Source organism: Aspergillus lentulus (genome assembly GCF_001445615.1).
Source record: "Aspergillus lentulus DNA, contig: Alt09, strain: IFM 54703, whole genome shotgun sequence".
NCBI classification, from domain to species: domain Eukaryota; kingdom Fungi; phylum Ascomycota; class Eurotiomycetes; order Eurotiales; family Aspergillaceae; genus Aspergillus; species Aspergillus lentulus.
Window position 1 is genome coordinate 2,020,982 of NW_028322117.1, and position 20,226 is coordinate 2,041,207.

The following is a 20,226-nucleotide window of genomic DNA, read 5'->3' on the forward strand; positions in this document are numbered from 1 at the left end:
GCTTGGCGTCTATCGCAAAAATGAGTAACTATTGGCTGGCATTCATCCGTGCAGGGGGCCTGTCGCCTGTCCTCTCACTTGAAGGCACACTAAGCATGATCCCTGTTCTTCAAGACCGCCGGTTCATGCTCCAAGTGTCTTGTCCAACAAAATAAACAGGAACCGGTGAGGTGATTGGCACATGCTAGCGGCACAAACTAGCCCAAAATGCGCCTTTTTCCCTTACGCTCAGGCATCTCCTGTTGCTTGCGGCTTGCCACCTTCCAAAATAAGCTATGCGCCGGTGACCGAGGTAGAATCCTGCGCTAGAGATTGCTTAACAGAATCTCGACACTAATTAAAGCCTCTTGGCATTGCCTGTACCTTTCCAGGAGGTCGGCCTTTTGTGTTTCCACAAATTGAAGAGTAAGTTTGGGACAGGCCTTTTTCCTAATTAGACAGGAGTTATGGTCTTCTGGCTGAAGCGGCCCAGAGCCTTGACTTTCAGTTACCAATGTTATTCTGTCCAGAACGGGCTCACAAGTCTGAGACTTTTCATGCGGGGATGTCGGTAGCATCCTAGCAGCCTATTCTGATTCACAGAGGGTCCACAAGTCAGCTGTTAATGTCCGGTGCCTGTCGGGTTGGCCAATGGCACAGGATTGACCAATGCGACTTTACGACGTGTTTTTACACTGGACAGCCGAACCCCTGTCCTGCGCTACTGATCACTGAATCCTGGAAAGTGAAGGCTGTTCGTCAAGTACCTGACCGTGGGCTGCAGCAGGACAAGTGCAGAAGCGAATCAGGATTCCAGGCGAAGCCATGTTTCCATAACTAATTGATGAACAGTGACGTCTCCTCACAGGACCAGTCTGTTCGGAAGCTTCCCATGGCTTCCAGCCCGAACACGAAAAGGTGCATCAACTTGTACCATATGCAACACTCCTATTGGGAGGGATCGAGATTAATCTCCGACCAGGCAGTAACCGGCAAAATTATTACCGTAACTAGCCGTTTTATTCCACGTCAAGATCACACAGCATTGGCGGTCTGGGATAGATAATGGCTATCTCTGCACTGGTTGGTTCGATATAGATACATTTCGGCGACGATCGCGCCTGCTCACCAGTCACCAGTCACGCTTTGCAATCGCAGGCGCCCCCCAAGACTGATTTGCATGATCTCCCCTATCCGGGTTCGCCATACTAAATTTAAATGCTTGGTCTCTTTTCAAACCCACAAGAGTGATAGCGAAACAGAAGAGACAAGTGAAGGGAAATTTGATTAAGGATGATGGGACCAGAAAGAGGCCCATCGATATCGCTGCTCCACTGTGGGAAAATTAAGACTCAACCGCCATGATGCAGCATCCAGACCCTCCGCAAGATTACCATCTTGGATGATCAAGATAAGCAACGTTTGTCTATCAACAAATCAAAATGTCCCGGACAATGCCTCCAACTAATTGCGTGCTGTGGTTGCTTTTCTCCTTTTCTTTCCATCGCTAAATTCAACCCCTCATTGCGATGGAAGCGGGAATTTCACAGAACCGGTTCTCATCGGATGCAGGAGGATTAAGATGGCGCATGTCAGTCAACCCCTCTTTGACTGCAGCCTGCAAGTATCGCTACCACCTTCTTCTGCCTGTTTCTACTTTTCTAGAAGCCCGCTAGAGGCGCCTCTTGGTTGCATCGCGCCCCTGATTAGCTTTTACCCCAGGTTCAAGATAGGTTGGCCGGCCGTGGCGGCGCAGAATACCCAACTTCCAGCGGAGCCTATTTCGTCAACGGCTAGCAAGCTAACACCATTTCATTCCCCTAGCCCATCATGGCCTGTTAAAAAGGCAATTGTCTCGCTCCACATGTCCAAGCTACTTATGATTTGCGCTGGATCTTCGTTTTCTGGATTCCCACAGCTATCTGTCCCCTCTCCGCCTATTAGATAGTCATAGTCATTGTTGGTTGCGGATCCATCAGTACCCATTCTGAGGCCATGACGCGCACCACTTCTGTTGAAGATGTCAAATTTGAGATGCCCGCGTGGGAGAACCTGAATGTTGATGTCGCTGACGGCGGCGGCCGACCAGAACCCAGTGCCAGCGGCGACACAATTCGTCCAAAAGGTCGCATACGACGATCAATGACGGCCTGTAATACTTGTCGCAAGCTGAAGACCCGGTGCGATTTAGATCCACGCGGTCATGCTTGCCGCCGCTGTCTCTCCTTGAGGTTCGTACCATAGAAACCCTACATTGAAGGATACGAGATGTCCAAACCCTGAAGATTTCTGTTGCCTCAATTGGCCGGCTGGGAGCGATTTTTTGCTGAACATTCTTTCCTCGCAGAATAGAGTGCAAGCTGCCTGAGACAGCTGAGCGCTTTCAAGATAATGCTTCAATGTGGTCGGATGCTACGGCAGCTATTCCGTCCATTGAAGAGCGCCTCAACTCGCTGGAACGAAGTATGACGGAAATGACTAGCATGATGCGACAGATGATGGACCGGTCGCCCAGTATATCTGGCAGCTCGGTATCCATGTTAACAAGAAGTGGGATCACTGACGATACCGCTTCAATTGAAGGCAGTCAATCGTCTTCCTTCGCTCCTAGACCTATCCGTCTCCTTCAGGACCTGCAGTCCGACTTCATGGGAGAGGCAAATGTCCTACCCGCGGATGCGAGGTCACTCGGTGACCCTTTCACCAAGGGAATCATCGACCCTAAATTATCTCAGAAATTAATTCAATTGTATGCCACTCCCTTCTCTTCGTCTGATTTTGACCTGTCTTGAGAAACTGCTGGCTAATTTTCTCATCCCGAAGGTTTGTTGATCATTTTGGGATCTGGATCTCGATCGACAATCCGTCAGATATTCATAATGAGTTGAGAGCTACAGATCCGCTGCTCTATAGTACAGCTTGTCTGCTAGCATCTCGTTACGTCCCCGGTATACCATCATCCGTAATCTATGCTATGTATCTTCAGATACGGCATGCAGCAGTCAACGTCCTTTGGAATAATACACCACTCAAGCACGAAACTCTCCAGGCTCTTACTCTTCTTGCCTTATGGCCTACAGCAGTACAAAAGGAGACTCCCATGGATAGTTGGTTGCTGAGCGGGATCTCGATCAACCACGCTATCATCTCCTTTGACTTTCTTAACCATGCTCCTGCCGAACTTATTGTGGACAATGAGATGGTCGCAAAACTACGCTTGTGGAATGCTCTATGCCTCACTCAGTTACAGTATGTGTTCATCATATTCAAGGGCTTTCCCGACCTTTGCTAAGAGAGCCTCTAGATCTGCCATTGGAAACGCTCGTCCCTTTCACATACAGCAGAGGTACTTGGAGCACTGTCCACGACTGCTTGAGCACCCAGCTGCTACATTTGAAGATGGAAAAATTGTGGCGGAGATCCAGTTATATCTGATCGCCCTAAAGTTGCAGAATTTCAGCCACCGTATGCGGCTGGGAGACTTCGAATACGAGGAAATCGAACGCTGGAAGATGGAGTGGGCACATCTGTTAAGTTAGTAAATTGCCATTGAATCATATGATAGGAGGTGGACTAACCGATTGAGCAGCCGGCGAGCACCATTCGACGTTAGAGCTTAGCCTTTGGTATTGCCAACTGCTACTCTATCGAACCGCATTGAGGTTTCATTGGGAGTCCGAACACCTAATCTCAGAAATCCTTCGTAATTCGCGCCTCATCCTTTCAAGATTCCTATTGGTCCGGTTTCCAAACGCACTCGCCCTCCCCGATCAGATATACTACATTGTGGGCTACGCCGCCTTGAATCTCTGCGACTTTAGCCCGATGGATCCGCTTATCGACCAGGTTCAAACCTTCCTGCTTCATTTGTCATCGAACGAAGATCACATTGCCTACCGCTTCTCATATACAATCACAGAGCTCAAGCGGCGCTGCGCAGCAGGACCTAACCCCAATAGTGCAGTCAAAGGTGCATTCGGGGATACGCGGAAACTGAGCATGGGACAGCAGTTACCATTTATGAATCCGCTGATGGATACCATGATGGGGGAGTACGGTGGCTTGGAGCATCTCATACAGGAAGTTCCTCCACAATCCTTGCCCGATATGCTCACCAGTGTAGCTGGTGAGCTGCAAGCGTTTCGTACAGCGATTCTTTGATATCGTCAATCGTACGTGGAATCATTGCATGCACTGTGACCAATATGAATGCGCCTCGTGCGCGAAACAGCCATCCGTACCGCGCAGCAATAATGTATTTAGTTTCTTCTTTCACAGCGTGAAGCAGGCTTCACCTCCCGTCGTCGGGCGATTTTCAGCCCTCTTAATTATTCGACTTTGGCATTTTAATTTTAGAATCTGCTCTGGCTTTCTGCCGCTAGGTTTCATCACGTGCAATCATAGATATCCTGAGTACTGGATCGCTTGAGTCCTTCGTTTGGACGGGTAACGACTAAGGTAGGAAACTTTAGGAGTTTAGGCTGTAATTGCCATAGTTGAAATCCTCTTTTGAAAGCAGCCAATTATTGCACGGCCGTCTAAAACTCTATCGCAAGGATGCATTGTCCAACGATGAACCCTCGAGGGTCACTTGTTCCTCTCGCGGGGATATATGTTATCTTTCCGCGATATATATTTAATCGTAGCAGTACTAGCCATATTGACCGATACAAAACCACGCAGCCATACAATTCGTGATATATATATATATGTATTATATATATCAATTCCTAGACAGAACACGCACGAAGAATCGATGCCAGTGAAATTCCCAAGAGAAACCATATCGCGATGCTGCTGCTCAAGTACAAATTGTACTTCCGTTCAGCCTAGCTGTCGGGTAAAACACCCGGGGCAAGCCACTAGCCATGGAAACGGGGACCTTCCCGTCTGAGCCTACAGTCACGGTGGCGCAGGAAAAGACCTCAGTCAATTGTTGTCCGGCCTCATAGCCTGTTCCGCTCAGTGAGAGCGTGTAGGAACTTCCGGAAGCACCGAGGTTTGAGAGGACGGTGATGACCTGCGCCCCGTCGGTGCCTTTCCGCATGGCGATGGTGGAGGTATCCTTGTAAATGGGGTTATTCTGTAGACTGAGTTAGCATGGCTTGATTGGATGGTCGTTCCGGGAGTGAGTGCGGTGTACCTTATAAGTCACGTATCCCGGGTCCTTGCTAATGGCGTGATTCCGGATGGCGTTCGATGTCGCGATGAGCTTATATAGCTCGGTAGTTTTTGAGTAGCCGGATAGCCAGACTGCCTCGCGGTTTGCGGGATCCGCGCCACCGCTGTAATGTTGCTCCTGACCGGCGTAGATGATTGGGATTCCATCGGAGAGGACGATGAATGCTGCGGCGTTCTTGGCGAGAGCCATGTCGTTGGTATACCTGCGAGCGGGAATTCGTTAGAACGCTGCAGTAATGGTGAGTCTAGGAAGGAACTTACGACGCGAACCGGGGGGTATCGTGGTTTTCCACGAATGTCCCCAACAGGGTTGAATCGGCGCACTGCGACTTGACTGTGTTGATCATATTGTAGAGGTCGCTCATACTGCCACTTGTGGATTGGAAAGCTTTCAGAAGCGGATAATATCTGCTCTAGTTAGATGCACGGCGATGCACAGGTCTATATGTGTCTGCCACTCACGTAGGGTAGTTCAGCACTCCATCCAGGACATCTTGGTAGGGGCAAGTGTATGCTGGATCTCCATCAAATACCTCCCCGATGCAGTAGACGTCTGCAGCGTCATTGAATCCCGGCCAGAAATCTTTCTGGACGTGCTTCACTGTGTCAATTCGTAGGCCGTCGACTGTAGCATATCCGTCAATCATCGTGTTGTGCAGAGACCAAGAGTACATTCTTACTGGAATAATTAGACACTAAAGAACCCACCCAGTTGTACCAAATCTTTTGGACATCCGACTTCGTAGTATCAAGATCCGCCAAAGGAACAACATTGTCTCCCAACCAGCAATTTTCCGCGTTTGTCTGATTATCGTAGTTGCTGATGAAGCACAATGGATGGAAGTAGGTCTGAGAGTTGAAAGGTTTGAAGACACTATAGTCGACCGAGTCGCCTGCACCGGCATATCCCTGCTTCAATCAGCAAGCAGTACATCAGTGGGCTGGACCCAGCGAACCATGTGATTAGCAACGACGTCGACCATGAGATACATGCCCCTGTCGTGAAGGGCTGACGCCAGGGCTTTCAGGTCGTCAGCGGTCCCATAGTTGGAATTGACCGAATAACTTACCGAGTCAGCAAGAACTGATACAAATATGTGGGGATGACTTAATGCTCACATGTCTTGCTGCCAGTACCCGTGGTATGCAGTGCCTTCCGATGTATCCTGGGGAAGTTGCTCGGTGACTGGGGTTATCCAGATTGCTGTAAAGCCCATGCCTTGTATATAATCGAGCTATATTGACCCAAATCAGTCATTGTTACACTCTCAATCTCCACACTAGTTAGAGAACGCTTTCGGACTTGTTTGATGATGCCTTGCCAAGTACCACCACAATATTCCTGTTTCACGTGTCAGTGCACCATGGCTTGTGAAGAGGAAGCTCGTGTAGCTGACTCGAGCACTAGTATCACACGAGGCCGTCGTGGAACCGTCAGTCCGTGCGAATCGATCCGTGAGTAAGAAGTAGATGGACTGGGATCGCCATTGCGCTGGAGTGGCCGCCAAAGCCGCCCCAGCAAGGCAAGAAAGAATCAACGATGACCAGCGTATAGGCATCCTGATCGTGCTGTACACTCAACAAGTCCGTAATCTCGTCTTTTCGTCACGAATGGGAAGAGCCAGGTAGGAGACTCATTGGGGGCCTTTTATAAACCTCAGACAAAGATGAAGCAGGATATCAACAGACAGTAGATCACCACCAAATGCGTATTCCACGGTTTCCACCCATCTCGAGTCGTCAGCGATCAAGAATATCTCGCGGAATAACCTCAGAAGCGGACAAGAGTGCCATTAAGGATTGAAATAAATCCCCTGTGAATGTTCGCCCCTGGTCATCCAGCACGAGGATCTGCCGGTCGGTATTCAATTTGTGGACTACTGCATCGCCCTTGCAGCTTCGATAGAGGAAGATCAACATCGTCGTTGAAATATAGCAGCTGATTCGACGCCACATACAGAAAAAATGGACCGATCGCATTTTGCACCGATAGGCTGACGCGGGGACGAGATGGTGATGTATCATCTTTTGCAGGCAAGAAGGGGGCGTCAGGTGGTTGATCTCCGGCCTTCTTTGAGTCTTGCGGTGTGACCGCTGAGCTTCTCGTCTCGTTTTGCCTTACTTCCCCTCCATCATCAACTGTTGTGATTCACTCAAGGCAGTTCATCCATAAAAGCATGTGAAAGCTGTGCATGCGAGGCAGTCTTCGGATGAAATGAAAGATGAAACACCGCGTCTGACCGAGATGACGAGGAGGCAGTTCCTGACGATCGCCATAGGCGTCTTGACCACTGTCAGCGCTCTCTCGGACCCCGCTCAGATTGTTATCCCAACAACAATAACGCCCCAGACGACGGATCTCTTGGAGTTATGGCTAGCGCAGGAAACTTCATATGCCCTCGATGGTGTGTTCAACAATATCGGACCAAACGGGGCCAAGGCTACGGGTGCTGGCTCTGGCATCGTCGTCGCTAGTCCTAGTCAAAGCAATCCAGACTGTGAGTGACCATTTCCCCCGTATCATTGATGATTTCTTCATTTACTGCAACTGTCAGGCTGACTTGGGATTGAGATTACTATACCTGGACTCGAGATGCCGCTCTCACCATCAAATACCTCGTTGATTCTTTGGCCGCTGATAACGATCCTGCACTGCAAAGAATCATAGAGATCTATATAGACTCTCAGGCGCACTTGCAGACTGTCCCTAACCCTTCTGGAAATCTTTCAAGCGGAGGCCTGGGGGAACCCAAGTTGAGGGTGGATGGATCGGCATTCCGCGGCTCCTGGGGGCGTCCACAGAGTGATGGGCCCGCGCTGAGAGCAACAACATTGATATCCTATGCAAACTTAATGATTGTATGTTTTTGCTGTCTTTGGTGAGGATCGAGCCACCTAACTCCGAGGATTTCAATAGGATAATGGTCATTTCTCTACTGTTGAGTCAAGCGTCTGGCCAATCATTCAGAATGACCTTTCCTATGTAACAGAGTTTTGGAACTCCTCTACCTTTGGTATGTTTCTCAGATACGGGAGGATAATCCGCTGACCCGAATCAAAAGATCTTTGGGAGGAAGTTCGCGGCTCCTCATTTTTCACAACGGCAGTCCAACATCAAGCCCTCAGCCAGGGTGCAGCCCTTGCCCAGAGGCTTGGTAAAACCTGTTCGAACTGCCAGTCACAGGCACCGCAGGTTCTCTGTTTCTTGCAGACTTACTGGACTGGCTCGTCCATACTGGCCAATCTGTATAGTGATCGGTCCGGGCAAGATGCAAATTCAATACTAGGCATCATACATACTTTTGACCCCAATGCGGGCTGCGACGGAGAGACGTTCCAACCGTGTTCTGATCGGGCGCTCGCAAGCCACAAAGAAGTTGTAGACTCCTTCCGCTCGCTCTACCCGATCAATGCAGGCATCCCGGGGGGCCAAGCCGTAGCCGTGGGTCGGTACCCAGAAGATGTCTATCAAGGTGGACACCCTTGGTATCTGTGCACTTTGGCAGCAGCTGAGCAGCTATACGATGTACTTTACCAGTGGGAGAGCTTAGGGTCCCTCACCGTTACAAACATAAGCCTCGCGTTCTTCCAAGACTTGTACCCATCAGCTACAGTTGGAACCTACGTGAAGGACACCAGCACATTTGCCTCTATAACTGCAGCAGTTAGAGATTACGCGGATGGGTTTCTCCGCGTCGTGGTAGGGATCACGTTCTACCCTTTTCGCCAGAACCGCGTCAAGTACTAACATGACCTCACAGCAAAAATATACACCCCCGAATGGCGCCCTCGCAGAGCAATTCTCGCGCTACGACGGCTCTCCCGTCTCAGCGCAAGACCTCACTTGGTCATACACCTCCTTCCTCAGTGCAGTTCAAGCTCGAAGACGAGCTCTCAATCCTTCCACATCACAAATCCAACTCTTCCTCTCAAACAAAACCACCGCCACCGCCGTCCCCCAAGTCTGCTCCCCTTCCTCCGCACGAGGACCCTACCGCCCCGTTAAACGGATCAAGTGGCCCCGTCCGGAGTGCCTCTCCCCCGCGCGTACCGTAGCAGTTCGGTTCAATATCCTGGCAATCACCGTCATTGGTGAGGACATCTTCCTCGTTGGTTCCATCCCCGCGCTGGGTGAGTGGGACGCTCGGTATCAGGCGCTGAAGCTGGAAGCGAATGAGTACTCGAGCATCACGCCCTTGTGGTACGGGACCGTGATGTTGGATGCTGGGGAAGAGTTTGAATACAAATTCATTCGGAAGAGGGTGGGGGATGGTGAGGCTATCTGGGAAGAAGGCCAGAATCGAGTGTTTGTAGTGCCCAAAGAGTGCGGCCCTCCCAATGCCACGATCAATGCCGTCTGGAGATGGTGATTTAATCCTCGTTATATATCTGTGACCAAAGGGTCCTACGGAGCTTTCGGGCTACTGCGTTGCTTACACATGATCTACAGTCTCGGGTTACGATTTTCAATTAGTGTTTCGTAGTATGTCCACAATCATGAGCTAATGCTTCAGCAATATAAATCTGAGTAGCTATACAATCGTTAAATTATTCCTCACCAGTCAAAGTATGATCTATAGAAAAACTACCACTTCAGAACCCAGTCCCCAGCCCAGGCGCCATGGGGCGTCATGCTGTGCAATCCCTGCACAGACAGCACCTTGGAAGTAGCATTGTAGTGCACCGAGCCAGGGTGGACGTTGCGGTAGTTGAACGTCACAGCGGAAGGCTTCTCAGCCACGCCGAGTACCGTTACCTTATCCAGGCGGTTCTTCTCTTCCCAGGTACCTTTGACCGAGACCTTGATGCTCGAGGCGGTAGCCTGGAAGTCTATGTCGAGAGTGGAGGACGGGTTGAGGCTGGCTCCGTCGTCGAGGTACAGCGAGCCCGAGGCGGTCTGGTTGCCGCCCAGAGCGACGAGTAGCGACCAGGGGGTGTTGCGGGCGTCTCTGGTCGTGAGGGCGGGTTCCTGCATGGGCAGGATGCTGCCTCCTCGGACATAGACGGGGATGTGGCCCAGTGGAGCGGGGATGGTGGTGTTCACGCCGGGTTTGGCGTCAACGGCGGTCTGAGTGTACCAGTCGTACCAGACTTCGCCCTTGCCGACGCCCGGGAACACGCCCTTGACGGTATCGACGAGGGGCTCGAGCACGGGGACGACCATGATGGAAGGACCGACCATGAACTGGGTGTCGACGGCGGCGAGGGACGGGTCCGTGGGGAACTCCCAGGCGAGAGCGCGCATAACGGTAGAGCCAGTGGTGTGGGCCTGGTGGAAGAGAGTGTAGAAGTACGGCAGGATGGAATAGCGGATCTTCATGGCGGCTTTGGAGGCTTGGGTGACAGAGGCCCAGCGGTAGGGCTCCTGGGGGATAGCCCCAAGGACATTGTGGTTGCGGTAGAAGGGGAAGAAAGCCGACAGCTGCATCCACCGGCTACAGAGCTCCTCATCAGTGTTGCCGTTGAAACCGCAGGTATCCACGCCGAACATGGGAATACCGAACAGCGAGAACGACAGACCCTGCGAAATTGACAGGAACATGGACCCCCATTTGGAGTTGTTATCACCGCCCCAGTGACCCGCCCACTTGCCCGAGCCAGCAAAGGTAGACCGACCAATGATGAAGGGTCGCTTCTCAGTGAAGACCTGGCGCAGTCCGTAGTAGGTGGCATTGAGGATCTGGTGGCCCCACAGACTGTGAACGTCATATTCCTGGACACCATCCACATGGGTAGAGTTGGGAGAAATGGCGTGAACGGCAAGGTCATGACCCTCCTGAACATGATTAATCACATAAGGAGGGTAGTTGACATCACGGACGCCCGGCGTGGGCGTTGTCCGCAGATACGATGTAGATGTTGACGTAGTGGCGGTTTGGGTAGCAGCAGCAGCCGAAGCCTGATTGGCAGAGCCGGCGGAGGCAGAGGCCGCTTCGGTAGAGTTCGTCACATTGAAGGCCTCGGGGTAGTCGTAGACGATATTGCCAGGTTCCCCGGGAAGCTGGAATGGTGGGTGAACCGGGTTCAGATGTAGCTTTCCTGTTCCACAGCTTCCAACGCAGAAAGAGGATACTTCGCTCATATCAATCCAGATGCCATCAAACGCAACCTTCTTTGACCAGGTGACAAGTTCGTTCGCCCAGTAGTCAAATGCCTTGGGGTTGTGCCAATCGGGGAAGACAGTAAATCCCGGCCACACTGCACCAATGTAGAGGCTGCCATCAGGGTTCTTGATAAAAACGTCATCCTTTGCTCCGCGAGCATAAGGCTCATACCTGGAATTCAAACGTCCGTGAGAACTTGGCCATCTAAAAAAGAGGATTAGATAACAAGGACTTACGCATCCGATGCATTGTCGGGGTTTGGAATATAGATTGCCGAGTCAACGATAGGAACGTAGTGGCGTCCCGACTTGTGCAGTTTGTTCAGGAATTCCTCGCCTTCATCGTAGGAGAACCGTTCGGGATCATTCTCAAAGTCACGGTAGCCAAGCATGTAATCGATGTCGCTCCTGGAAGGGATGTAAATAAAACAAACTGGGAAACAAGTATAGACTCAGAGATCCGACTGACCAGATGTATTCCAGAGGAATCTCAAATCGCTCAAAGTTGTTTACCACTTCCTCGAGCTGAGACCAATTCCGGTAGCCCCAGCGGCATTGGTGAAATCCAAGGGTGCTGTACTGCTGCATTGCAGGAAGTCCGATAGTGGAGAGCTGGTAGCTCTTTGTGACGTCCGCTTGCGTGGGACCGGAGTAGAAAGTCAAATCGATGCTACCACCAATTGTGCGCCAGGTGATGTTGCGGGGTCGCAGAAGAACTTCCTGACCATGAGAGTTTCTCAGAAAGACACCGTGGGAGAATGAATCATAATCCTCCGACATGTCCGCCTTGTCGGTGTTGACAAGTGAGTAGGACCCATTCGCGCCTTTGGTATAGTATCTAGTGTCCAGATAGAACGGATGCTGCCCATAGATGTTGCTGGAGAGCTAATTGTAAGCTGCCCGACTTCGTTCATTAGGTTGCAATCATGGTCAGCAACATACCTATCGATTGGGTCTCCCACATCCGCTGCATAGGTCGTTAGGGTCGCGTTTCTCAGGAGCCGCAGCTGGGCCATGCGCTCTCCCAAACCGTACAGGTTGTAACCCTCGGGCAACGAAGAGACAAACTCGATAAACTGGTCCTCAAAGACCAAGACGGAGCCCTCGGTATCGAAGAGGACGTCTCCAGTAGCCTTGCGAATGACCTTGAGGTTGAAAGAAGGCTCATTGGACCACTTCACTTCAAAGTCGCTTTGAGAGGCGGACACGCCAGACCCTTGAGCCCTGGGGACCAAGTCTTCCGAAAGCAGGTACCAAGACGCGTTGGAGGCATCCACGTAGGTAGGAGCAATTTGGATATTCAGGCGGTCCTTGGCCAGATAATCCACTGTCAGAGACAGCGAATCAACGTCTGTCCCGTAGACGTTGCATGGGTCGCCCGCGAGCTGTAGGCTGGCGGTGAAACCCTGGGATGTCTGGCGCACATTTGAGGCTTTGTAGCCAGGACACACCGACTGCGCGTCGACGGCAAGGGGATCGTCAATGTTGGCGATCAATTGAGCACCAACGTCAATAGAAGATGGTAAAGTGTATTGCGCGTGTGCTGAGGTTGCGGACGTGCTAGGCGCAAGCGAACGGCTTGCGCCATAGGCCGTGGGGAGGAGCCAAGCACTGGCGACGAGGCCCAGGAGGTTGGCCATGGTGAAAGTCTCAGGAAAACAACACCAAACCGTGCTGTTGCTGACCGAAAGAAAATTGAACGTCATTTCCAGCAAGGGATCGTCACCTTTATATCATTTCCAGGTCCGGAGCAGATACGCTGGAGAGCCAATTCCTGCCTTTGTGACGGAACCCCACTTACATTACTGCTGTGCGTGGTATGCTGGCCTCACAGTAGAGACTCAGCGAAGATCCCTGGGATACTGATGAATTACTCCGTCAAATGCCCGAGCAGAGCTCCGCAAAGAAGATCCCAGAACTGGAAGCTGGGACGAGAAAGAAGCTTTCATCTCGCAGGATTATTAGGAAACGGGCTTCCTATTCTGGCTCTGTTGCTTGTTCAGTTGTTCACTCTAGGCTCGTGCGGGGGCTTAACGTAATTGGACTATTGGACTGGGGTAGAAAGGGACTGGGGCCGGAGAATCATTCCTCCGAGCCCGCCTGTGGATACGGTGATGTTACCGTGTATATTACGGCCGACATTCGAACCTGCAGTACAATACAACGAAAATTACATGTCGGTCCGAGACTATACCAAGTCACTCACAGCGGGCGGAGCCAGGGAAGATCTTACTCCGCAGCATTTGCCACACTCTAAGTGTTTTAATCAAATAATGTAGTGGGCGTATACAATAGTAACCGAAACAAACAAGATTCCCTCGACCTTTACCCTCTGTAATCAGGTTGCATGCCAGGAAAAGGACCCTCATTGGTGACACTGTCGTTCTCCTGAACACTAAGGTACCTACCTTACCTGTATCCGCTCACAGATCATCTGATACCAGGGTCTTGATTGGCTGTTAGCCCGATAAATTCCCGAGGCAGCAGAAATATCTGGATAATGTTGGTTAACGTTGCATGCGAATCATTGATAATATATCCCACTTGGATCTCTCGGTGAGGGCCGTGAGACTGGCATTGTCTGATCTCATCTGTATAATATCAATGGGATATTAATGGATTCACTTTCAGTATAACTCTCCTCGTGGGTCAATCGTGTTTATACCCATCTGTAGCGACCTATGACCATACATATTCTCCTCTTGTGACGACGGGGGCAATCAAGAAGCTCGAACTGGGGGAACCATCCCATGATCCTATAACCGGCAAGTCATCATCTCGTCATTTCCTGCTTGTCCTCGGCTTCCCGAAAACCGTCTTTACGGTGGATGTCAGCACGCCTCCCCTCGGCAAACTGGGCCAAAGCAAATAAACGGCAGTTGGATGGGCTCTCATTCGTTCTGTGGGCTGTGGCTCTGGTCTAAGTTTACCTAGTCGGTGCCTAGCAAGCCGCCATTGTAATCTGGTTACACTCATCGATATCAACTCGATCTTATGGCGACTAGGATACCTACGAATAACCATTCTTAGATCCACTAGGAGCACCTAAACCAGAATGCATTGTCATCACATATGATGGTATGACTCTTATCCCTGATGCCTTCTTTATCTGCTACTCGAAGGGTCATTGCACAAAATAACGCATCCATAACACCATGTCTGATCGGTTGGTTCGTAGGCCATGCTGGCATTAGGCCTTTTAAGCAACCCCTCTTATTCAGTTTACTACATGTTGCATCTCCCTACTGCATGACAATGCGCACGATTAAAACCTTGTGGTAGGTGGCGGCGAGATCCGGGGGCTGATGTAAAGTAAAAACTGTGGGGATGAAGTAGTTTCTTGTGCGTTCTCGTGCATGGAGATAGAAGTTAGTGAGTTTCAAGGGCCATTTAGACAACTCCTCCTTCGTATGCTGCTGCCATCCTGTTCCATGAAGGTTCTAGTGAAAGTCTCAGTGGACAATGAGGATAACGCGGGGTCCTACCTAATAGAGGCACCCCAGCCCCTAGGCTTAATAATATCTAATACACGGATGCTCCTAAGAATACCAAGAGTTACGGTATTTATGTACCATCCTGACCTGATCTAGCCTAGAAAGGTACTCTGGTGAACAAACTTGGTGTATTGACCATAGTCAATGGATACGAGTTTACAATACAACCATACGCCCATTACAGACTTCTGTGCCCTGATCTCGGCCCGTCCTTAGTACCTGCAGTACAGCTGCATAGAACTGTGAATAGTAGGTAGTATCGATTCGAGTCTATCACCGGTTTCAAAAATGCTCTAAACAGGCTTCATTTTGCTCCTCGCAGCTCCCCGCTTTTTCCCCAGATCTTTTTCTGTCCCTTTTCAATGATTTACTTCCCCTCCTTGAACTTATCTCCTGTTTCAACCTGGACATCTGTTTGTTGACTTTCATATCGTGCTGTCATGGTCGTATTCATGGCTGCATTCTACATGTGACTATCGTCGTCTTATGAAAAGCGATCTATAATGGCCTCAAGACATTGAGAATTTCTGGTCATGCAAGGACGTGTCCATAATATTTTCTTCCTAACTTTACATACTATACTCTTCACTTTTTCCCTGAGAAATTTGCTTGTGTCCGTGTCTGGCAATGGACTCCCCCAGTGATACCCCCTCGAAATCTGAACAGAAACCGTGCAAGCAAGCCTGCGACAACTGTAGGCGTCGAAAGATCAAATGTTCAAGAGAGCTCCCATGCGACAAGTGCTCTCGGCTCCTCCTTTCCTGCTCCTACAGCGATGTTCTGCGCCGTAAAGGCCCCAAGTTCCGGACTCTCTATCCTCTGGCTCCTATCCATCCGCTCATTTCACGATCTCGAGATACCTCGCATTATGGCCCTCGACAGCATACTCTGGACAAAGAGTTCCTTTCAGAGCCCGGAGGTTACCCCATAGTAACCTCTCCCACGTCTCCTCCGTTTTCCGTGCTGGATGCCCAGTTCAACTCCCAAGAGTTCCTGGACTCATTGACACGACTCGCTCCTCCAGAACTTGTCTCATCCCCCGACTCGACTAACTCCACGTCTGAGTCTGGAACCGGTCAATGCTCCTCTTTTCCAAGACGTCTTTCGTCACCTGTTCTACTGGCACATGCGAACGTCTACTTCAAATACCTCTTTCCCATCATGCCAGTGGTGCGGAAGGAGGAAATACAGGCGGACTGCCACCAGCTGGAAAGACTCTCTTCGCGGAGGTATGCTTTTCTGGCTTCGTTGTGTGCCGCGACCCATATACAGCTCAAGTTTGATGGTGCCATGGACCCCTCTGCCTTCAACACTGAGGGACAGTACATGATGTCAGGGGAAGAGTTGCTCGCAGAGGCGGTACGGGCAAGGAAGGAGTGTGATCCGGTGGATGAAGTCAGCATCGAGAGTCTTTTGACTTCATTCTTCCTGTTTGCTTGCTATGGCAATCTCGACAAACAGGAGCAAGCGTGGTTCTACCTGTGCCAAGCTACATCCATGATATTCACCCTAGGCCTACACCGGGAGGTGACCTACTCCGAATTCAGTCCGGATGAAGCAGAAGAAAGAAGGCGTGTCTTCTGGCTGCTCTTCATCACAGAGAGGTGAGTTTATCTGCATCCGACGGGAACTGCTGCTTGAAAGCCGAATCTGACACCTTGAGTGATTCAGGGGTTACGCACTGCAGCAAGCGAAACCGGTCATGTTACGCAACTCCATCCATAAACCGCAAGTCCTCTGCTCGGACGATCCCATTCTGACCTACGGCTTCATCAATCTAATTAACATGTTTGAGAAACTGACTCCCAACCTGTACGACTGGATCTCGGCCGGTGGCGGGGATGGCTTTTCCGAGATGCCTCCCGTATCCTCCATCCAGTCGAGCCTCTGCAAACCCATGTCGCTAGACGGGGTAGTAGAAATCCAAAGAGTAGACATCCTCGTCACACAGCAGTGGCTGCAGGCGATGATCTGGAAGCTCTCCATGGCGCACGTCTCGCAGCCAGGGTCACGAGAGGACGCCGTCCTTCCCTTCCATCTCCCACTCCTGGTAGGAAAGGCCGTGATAGATGTCATCGGTGCTGCATCCCAGGCATCAGTCGATGCTCACGGAATCGGCATGGTAAGCTATTTCAATCCCGCCTGATATCCTAACCCGGCCAATGGACTGACTTTGACTTGCCTTTCCTTCAGGAACAAAAACTCTTCGACATAGGCATGGCCGTCGCAGACGTTACTCGCTCCCTCGGCTCAAAAGCCTCCCACCACCTCGCCGAATCGGCCGTTGACCCCCGCGAACTCCTCTGGAGCCTCCTCAGCACCCTGTCCCGCATCCGCGGCTCCCCCTCATACCTCTTCCCCACCCTCCTCAATCGCTCAAAGAGCATCCTCGGCCTCGACTGCTCCATTAACATGAGCAATTTTCTCCCCCTCATTACCGCGCCTCCCTCAGGACCCACGCCATCCTGGCGCGACCAAACCCAGAGTAGATGGGACCTGCTTAGTGCCGCAGAGCCAGAGCCAGAAGAATCGGACCGTGTCCCTGTTTCTGTTCCTGTCCCTGCCTCGGTACCGCATATCCCATCCCCCCATGGCATTTCACGATATACATCTTCTTCGGGCGGCACGATAATGGACTACGAAGTAGAGAATCGGATGTAGGTATTGGATACGGATACCCGCCTTGTGGTGTGTATTTTTCAGTGACTTCGATGTACATCCTTATGTTGATTATCTGTACATATGTTTGTCTGTATATGACTCGGCGATCCAAGGATGGATAATGGGTTGCAAGTGTACGGAGTTTAGACATATCCACTAGCTCCAGCTGCTATACTCAGCGTACCCTTGACGCGAAGGTAATCAGTAAGCCCAACCAACAATGTTAATCAGCGTTCTGTGGGCTATCCTGCAGTCAGCCCATGGGAAGTATCTATCTCCATTTGCAACCATGCGTAGACAGAGAGAGATTTATTGCTACGTTTACTATCTCCAAGACAAAAGACTCTGCTGTTTGACCAAGTTTCACTCCTATGGTCTGACCTGGAAAGAAGTTGTCTAATTGCTGTGGCAAATTCATTTTCTTGATCAATTATCATGGCTGCGCCCAAGCCAGGGTATGGCCCCAATACTCTTCACTGTAGGCATTTGCATAAGCGTCTCTGTCGATCCAGGAATTAGTTCTGTAATGGCTTGAATCCAAGCCTCAATCTCAAGCTAGACCAGGGTGCCGGTGCCGCTGCCGAAGAATGGATTCTGAAGATCTAGATGAAGAGGCGGCCAGGTTTGGACCTTTCTGAGGTGCTCGATATATAGTTAGATCCATGACTTGAAATGCCTATTGCGGAGACCGTGCTATCAGAGCAGAGCCCGAGCACGGGCTTATAGAGATGGCGGTCTTTAGTTGGGTTTTGGGCTTCCCGAAGCTGATTACATCTTAAAGTCATACAGTATAATTAAGATGAAAACAACTGGAGCAAGAAAGGGTATATTGCGTATCATTATGAAACCTATTAGCAAGATAGCAAGCCACCCTCGAGCAAGCCACCCTAAAGCCACAGGGATGATTAAATATTGGTAAAGGCGGGTGCAGTGGTCTCAAAAGTCTATATGGACAGTGGAAGAATTATGTACGTGAAGACATGCCAGGCATGAAGGCGTCATCTAGAATAGCCATTGCATAAAGAGTGAAGAAAAGAACAATATCCACACCAGTGAGTGTACCACAGCCATCTCAGCGTTGGAATATTGTCTATGCCATCTTCCAGATCAACTCGATGATCTGATCGCCCTTCTCGGCGTCGCGGTGGACGTACCATTGGCGCACTTGGTTACCAAGGAACACCGAGTCCTCGAGGATATAGCTAAATTTGCCCATGTCCTTGGGCCTGAGAGGACCAAGCGCGTGCAAGTACGACTCGTCGACGGCTCCGTTGTCGCCGACCCACGAGACCTCCATGGTCTTGTCGTCCAAGTCGATCTCGGTACTGTATTTGGCGATGGAGAAGCCATTCGTAAGGGTCCAGCCGTCTGAAAACTGCCACTGCCGCAGGAAACACTTATCCCCGCAGAGATTCGCGATGACGCTGAGTTTAGCCATGTCGGCCTGGAACCATGACTTCCAGTGATGCACAGATAGGGGTGGTTCGCGCCCGGCCTCGAAGAACCCCGACACGTCGCCTCGCATGTCGAGCTGCCGCAGTCGATTATCCACCGTCAGCTTCGTGTCCGTGTGCTGGTATATGCAGAGTGAGATTCTCCGGTCCCCGGTGTGAGGCATGGCTTGACAGGCTTCGAAGACGTCGTGGTTGCTCAATTGCTGCACCAAAGGTCGAGACAGAAAGACGCCCGCGCCGCCGAATCCCATCAGGCCGAAAATGCCAATCTGCGAAACACTTTCCGACACACCTCCAATGTACATTGGTTTCGTGTCATCGTATTCGGCAAGCGCATTCACCAAGGCCGCCATGGACGGGAAAAAAGTGTCATCGTCGATCACGCAGGCCCATCGCGTCCGCGGCCGCATGTTCTTGGCCAGATGTGCGACCAATGAAAAGTATCGAGTCTGGTACTCCTCCTCCGACTGTGTCACAAACAGGTTGATCCCCAGGCTATCCGCCTTGGCTTGGACTTCCTCCACTCGTTCATCCGGTTCTATCAAGGCGAAAATACGAGTGCGTGTGTAACCAGCCCAGTGGGTGAAGGCGTCTAACGAGTCGTTCAGCCGTTCTAGCGTCGTAGCAACGCCAAAGTCGATATGCGAAGCATCCACATTCGCAGGTGATGGAGGCACCTCCACCGTAACGGGGGATTTAACGTAGCAATCGTCCTGCGACGGCAGACCCAGCCTACGAGCCTCATCGCTCGACGATTGTTGCTGAAGGAAGGGGATGTTGAGCCGTTGTCGGATGGGGAGCTCCGGCTCCGAGGAACGGGCGACGATCATTTCACGCCGTTCATACTGAGAAAGTTTCCGAACATCCAGGCGGCGGAGAACGTCAAAATCGGGTTCGCACTTGACGCCCGAGGTGACGGTGATATTCTGTATAATTGTCGGGGGTTCTTCGGGCATATACTCGACGCGGGGCCACAGTTCATAAGTAAAACCAGCAACGAGAAGCAGCGCGACAGAGAAGCGCAGAACCCTCCTTTTCCACATCCATGATGCGCCCATTGCCGGTCTGGGCTTCTCCTCGAATTTCGACAACATTTGAGTTTGTCCTGTATGTATTCCGCTTTCCCTCGTTCAACCCAAGCTCGAACGGCCAGCGACGATAGAGACAGAAACCGATTACCGTGTCGACAATAGCATGAGCATCCCGACCGACGGCGAAGAACTGGGTTGGGGTTGAGGACGTGGACTGAGCGAGGCCAATATAGGAGCCCCTCCGATGATAGGGAAAGGGACGGGGAGACTAATCGGATCAGGAGGTCACAGCCGGGTCTAGACCTTGAATCAAATATATAGGG

The 20,226-nt window shown here is 51.0% G+C and overlaps 6 protein-coding genes across 6 annotated transcripts; 3 read left to right on the top strand and 3 right to left on the bottom strand.

Annotated features, from left to right (window-relative positions):
* Positions 1-1,974: 1,974 nt before the first annotated feature.
* Positions 1,975-4,140, top strand: ALT_5488 (Zn(II)2Cys6 transcription factor domain-containing protein; the record flags this gene model as incomplete). Its single annotated transcript, XM_033554755.2, has 5 exons — positions 1,975-2,210; positions 2,327-2,728; positions 2,803-3,228; positions 3,284-3,513; positions 3,569-4,140. 5 exons carry the CDS (start codon positions 1,975-1,977, stop codon positions 4,138-4,140), a joined length of 1,866 nt encoding a protein of 621 aa, XP_033410646.1.
* A 640-nt stretch (positions 4,141-4,780) lies between these two features.
* On the bottom strand, positions 4,781-6,377 carry ALT_5489 (alpha-amylase; the record flags this gene model as incomplete). The annotated part of the gene is made up of 7 exons (XM_033554754.2): positions 4,781-5,062; positions 5,123-5,363; positions 5,422-5,568; positions 5,623-5,785; positions 5,841-6,069; positions 6,117-6,225; positions 6,280-6,377. 7 exons carry the CDS (start codon positions 6,375-6,377, stop codon positions 4,781-4,783), a joined length of 1,269 nt encoding a protein of 422 aa, XP_033410645.2.
* A 998-nt stretch (positions 6,378-7,375) lies between these two features.
* ALT_5490 (putative glucoamylase/glucan 1,4-alpha-glucosidase) lies at positions 7,376-9,530 on the top strand (the record flags this gene model as incomplete). Its single annotated transcript, XM_033554753.2, has 5 exons — positions 7,376-7,658; positions 7,733-8,019; positions 8,078-8,174; positions 8,223-8,860; positions 8,922-9,530. 5 exons carry the CDS (start codon positions 7,376-7,378, stop codon positions 9,528-9,530), a joined length of 1,914 nt encoding a protein of 637 aa, XP_033410644.2.
* Positions 9,531-9,745: 215 nt separating this feature from the next.
* ALT_5491 (glycoside hydrolase family 31 protein) lies at positions 9,746-12,903 on the bottom strand (the record flags this gene model as incomplete). The annotated part of the gene is made up of 4 exons (XM_033554752.2): positions 9,746-11,435; positions 11,501-11,671; positions 11,733-12,140; positions 12,206-12,903. The coding sequence occupies 4 exons, from the start codon at positions 12,901-12,903 to the stop codon at positions 9,746-9,748; spliced, it is 2,967 nt and encodes a 988-aa protein (XP_033410643.2).
* A 2,481-nt stretch (positions 12,904-15,384) lies between these two features.
* ALT_5492 (putative C6 transcription factor (AmyR)) lies at positions 15,385-17,418 on the top strand (the record flags this gene model as incomplete). The annotated part of the gene is made up of 3 exons (XM_033554751.1): positions 15,385-16,361; positions 16,429-16,879; positions 16,951-17,418. The coding sequence occupies 3 exons, from the start codon at positions 15,385-15,387 to the stop codon at positions 17,416-17,418; spliced, it is 1,896 nt and encodes a 631-aa protein (XP_033410642.1).
* A 1,090-nt stretch (positions 17,419-18,508) lies between these two features.
* On the bottom strand, positions 18,509-19,966 carry ALT_5493 (glycosyltransferase family 31 protein; the record flags this gene model as incomplete). The annotated part of the gene is made up of 1 exon (XM_033554750.2): positions 18,509-19,966. The coding sequence occupies one exon, from the start codon at positions 19,964-19,966 to the stop codon at positions 18,509-18,511; it is 1,458 nt and encodes a 485-aa protein (XP_033410641.2).
* Positions 19,967-20,226: the final 260 nt, after the last annotated feature.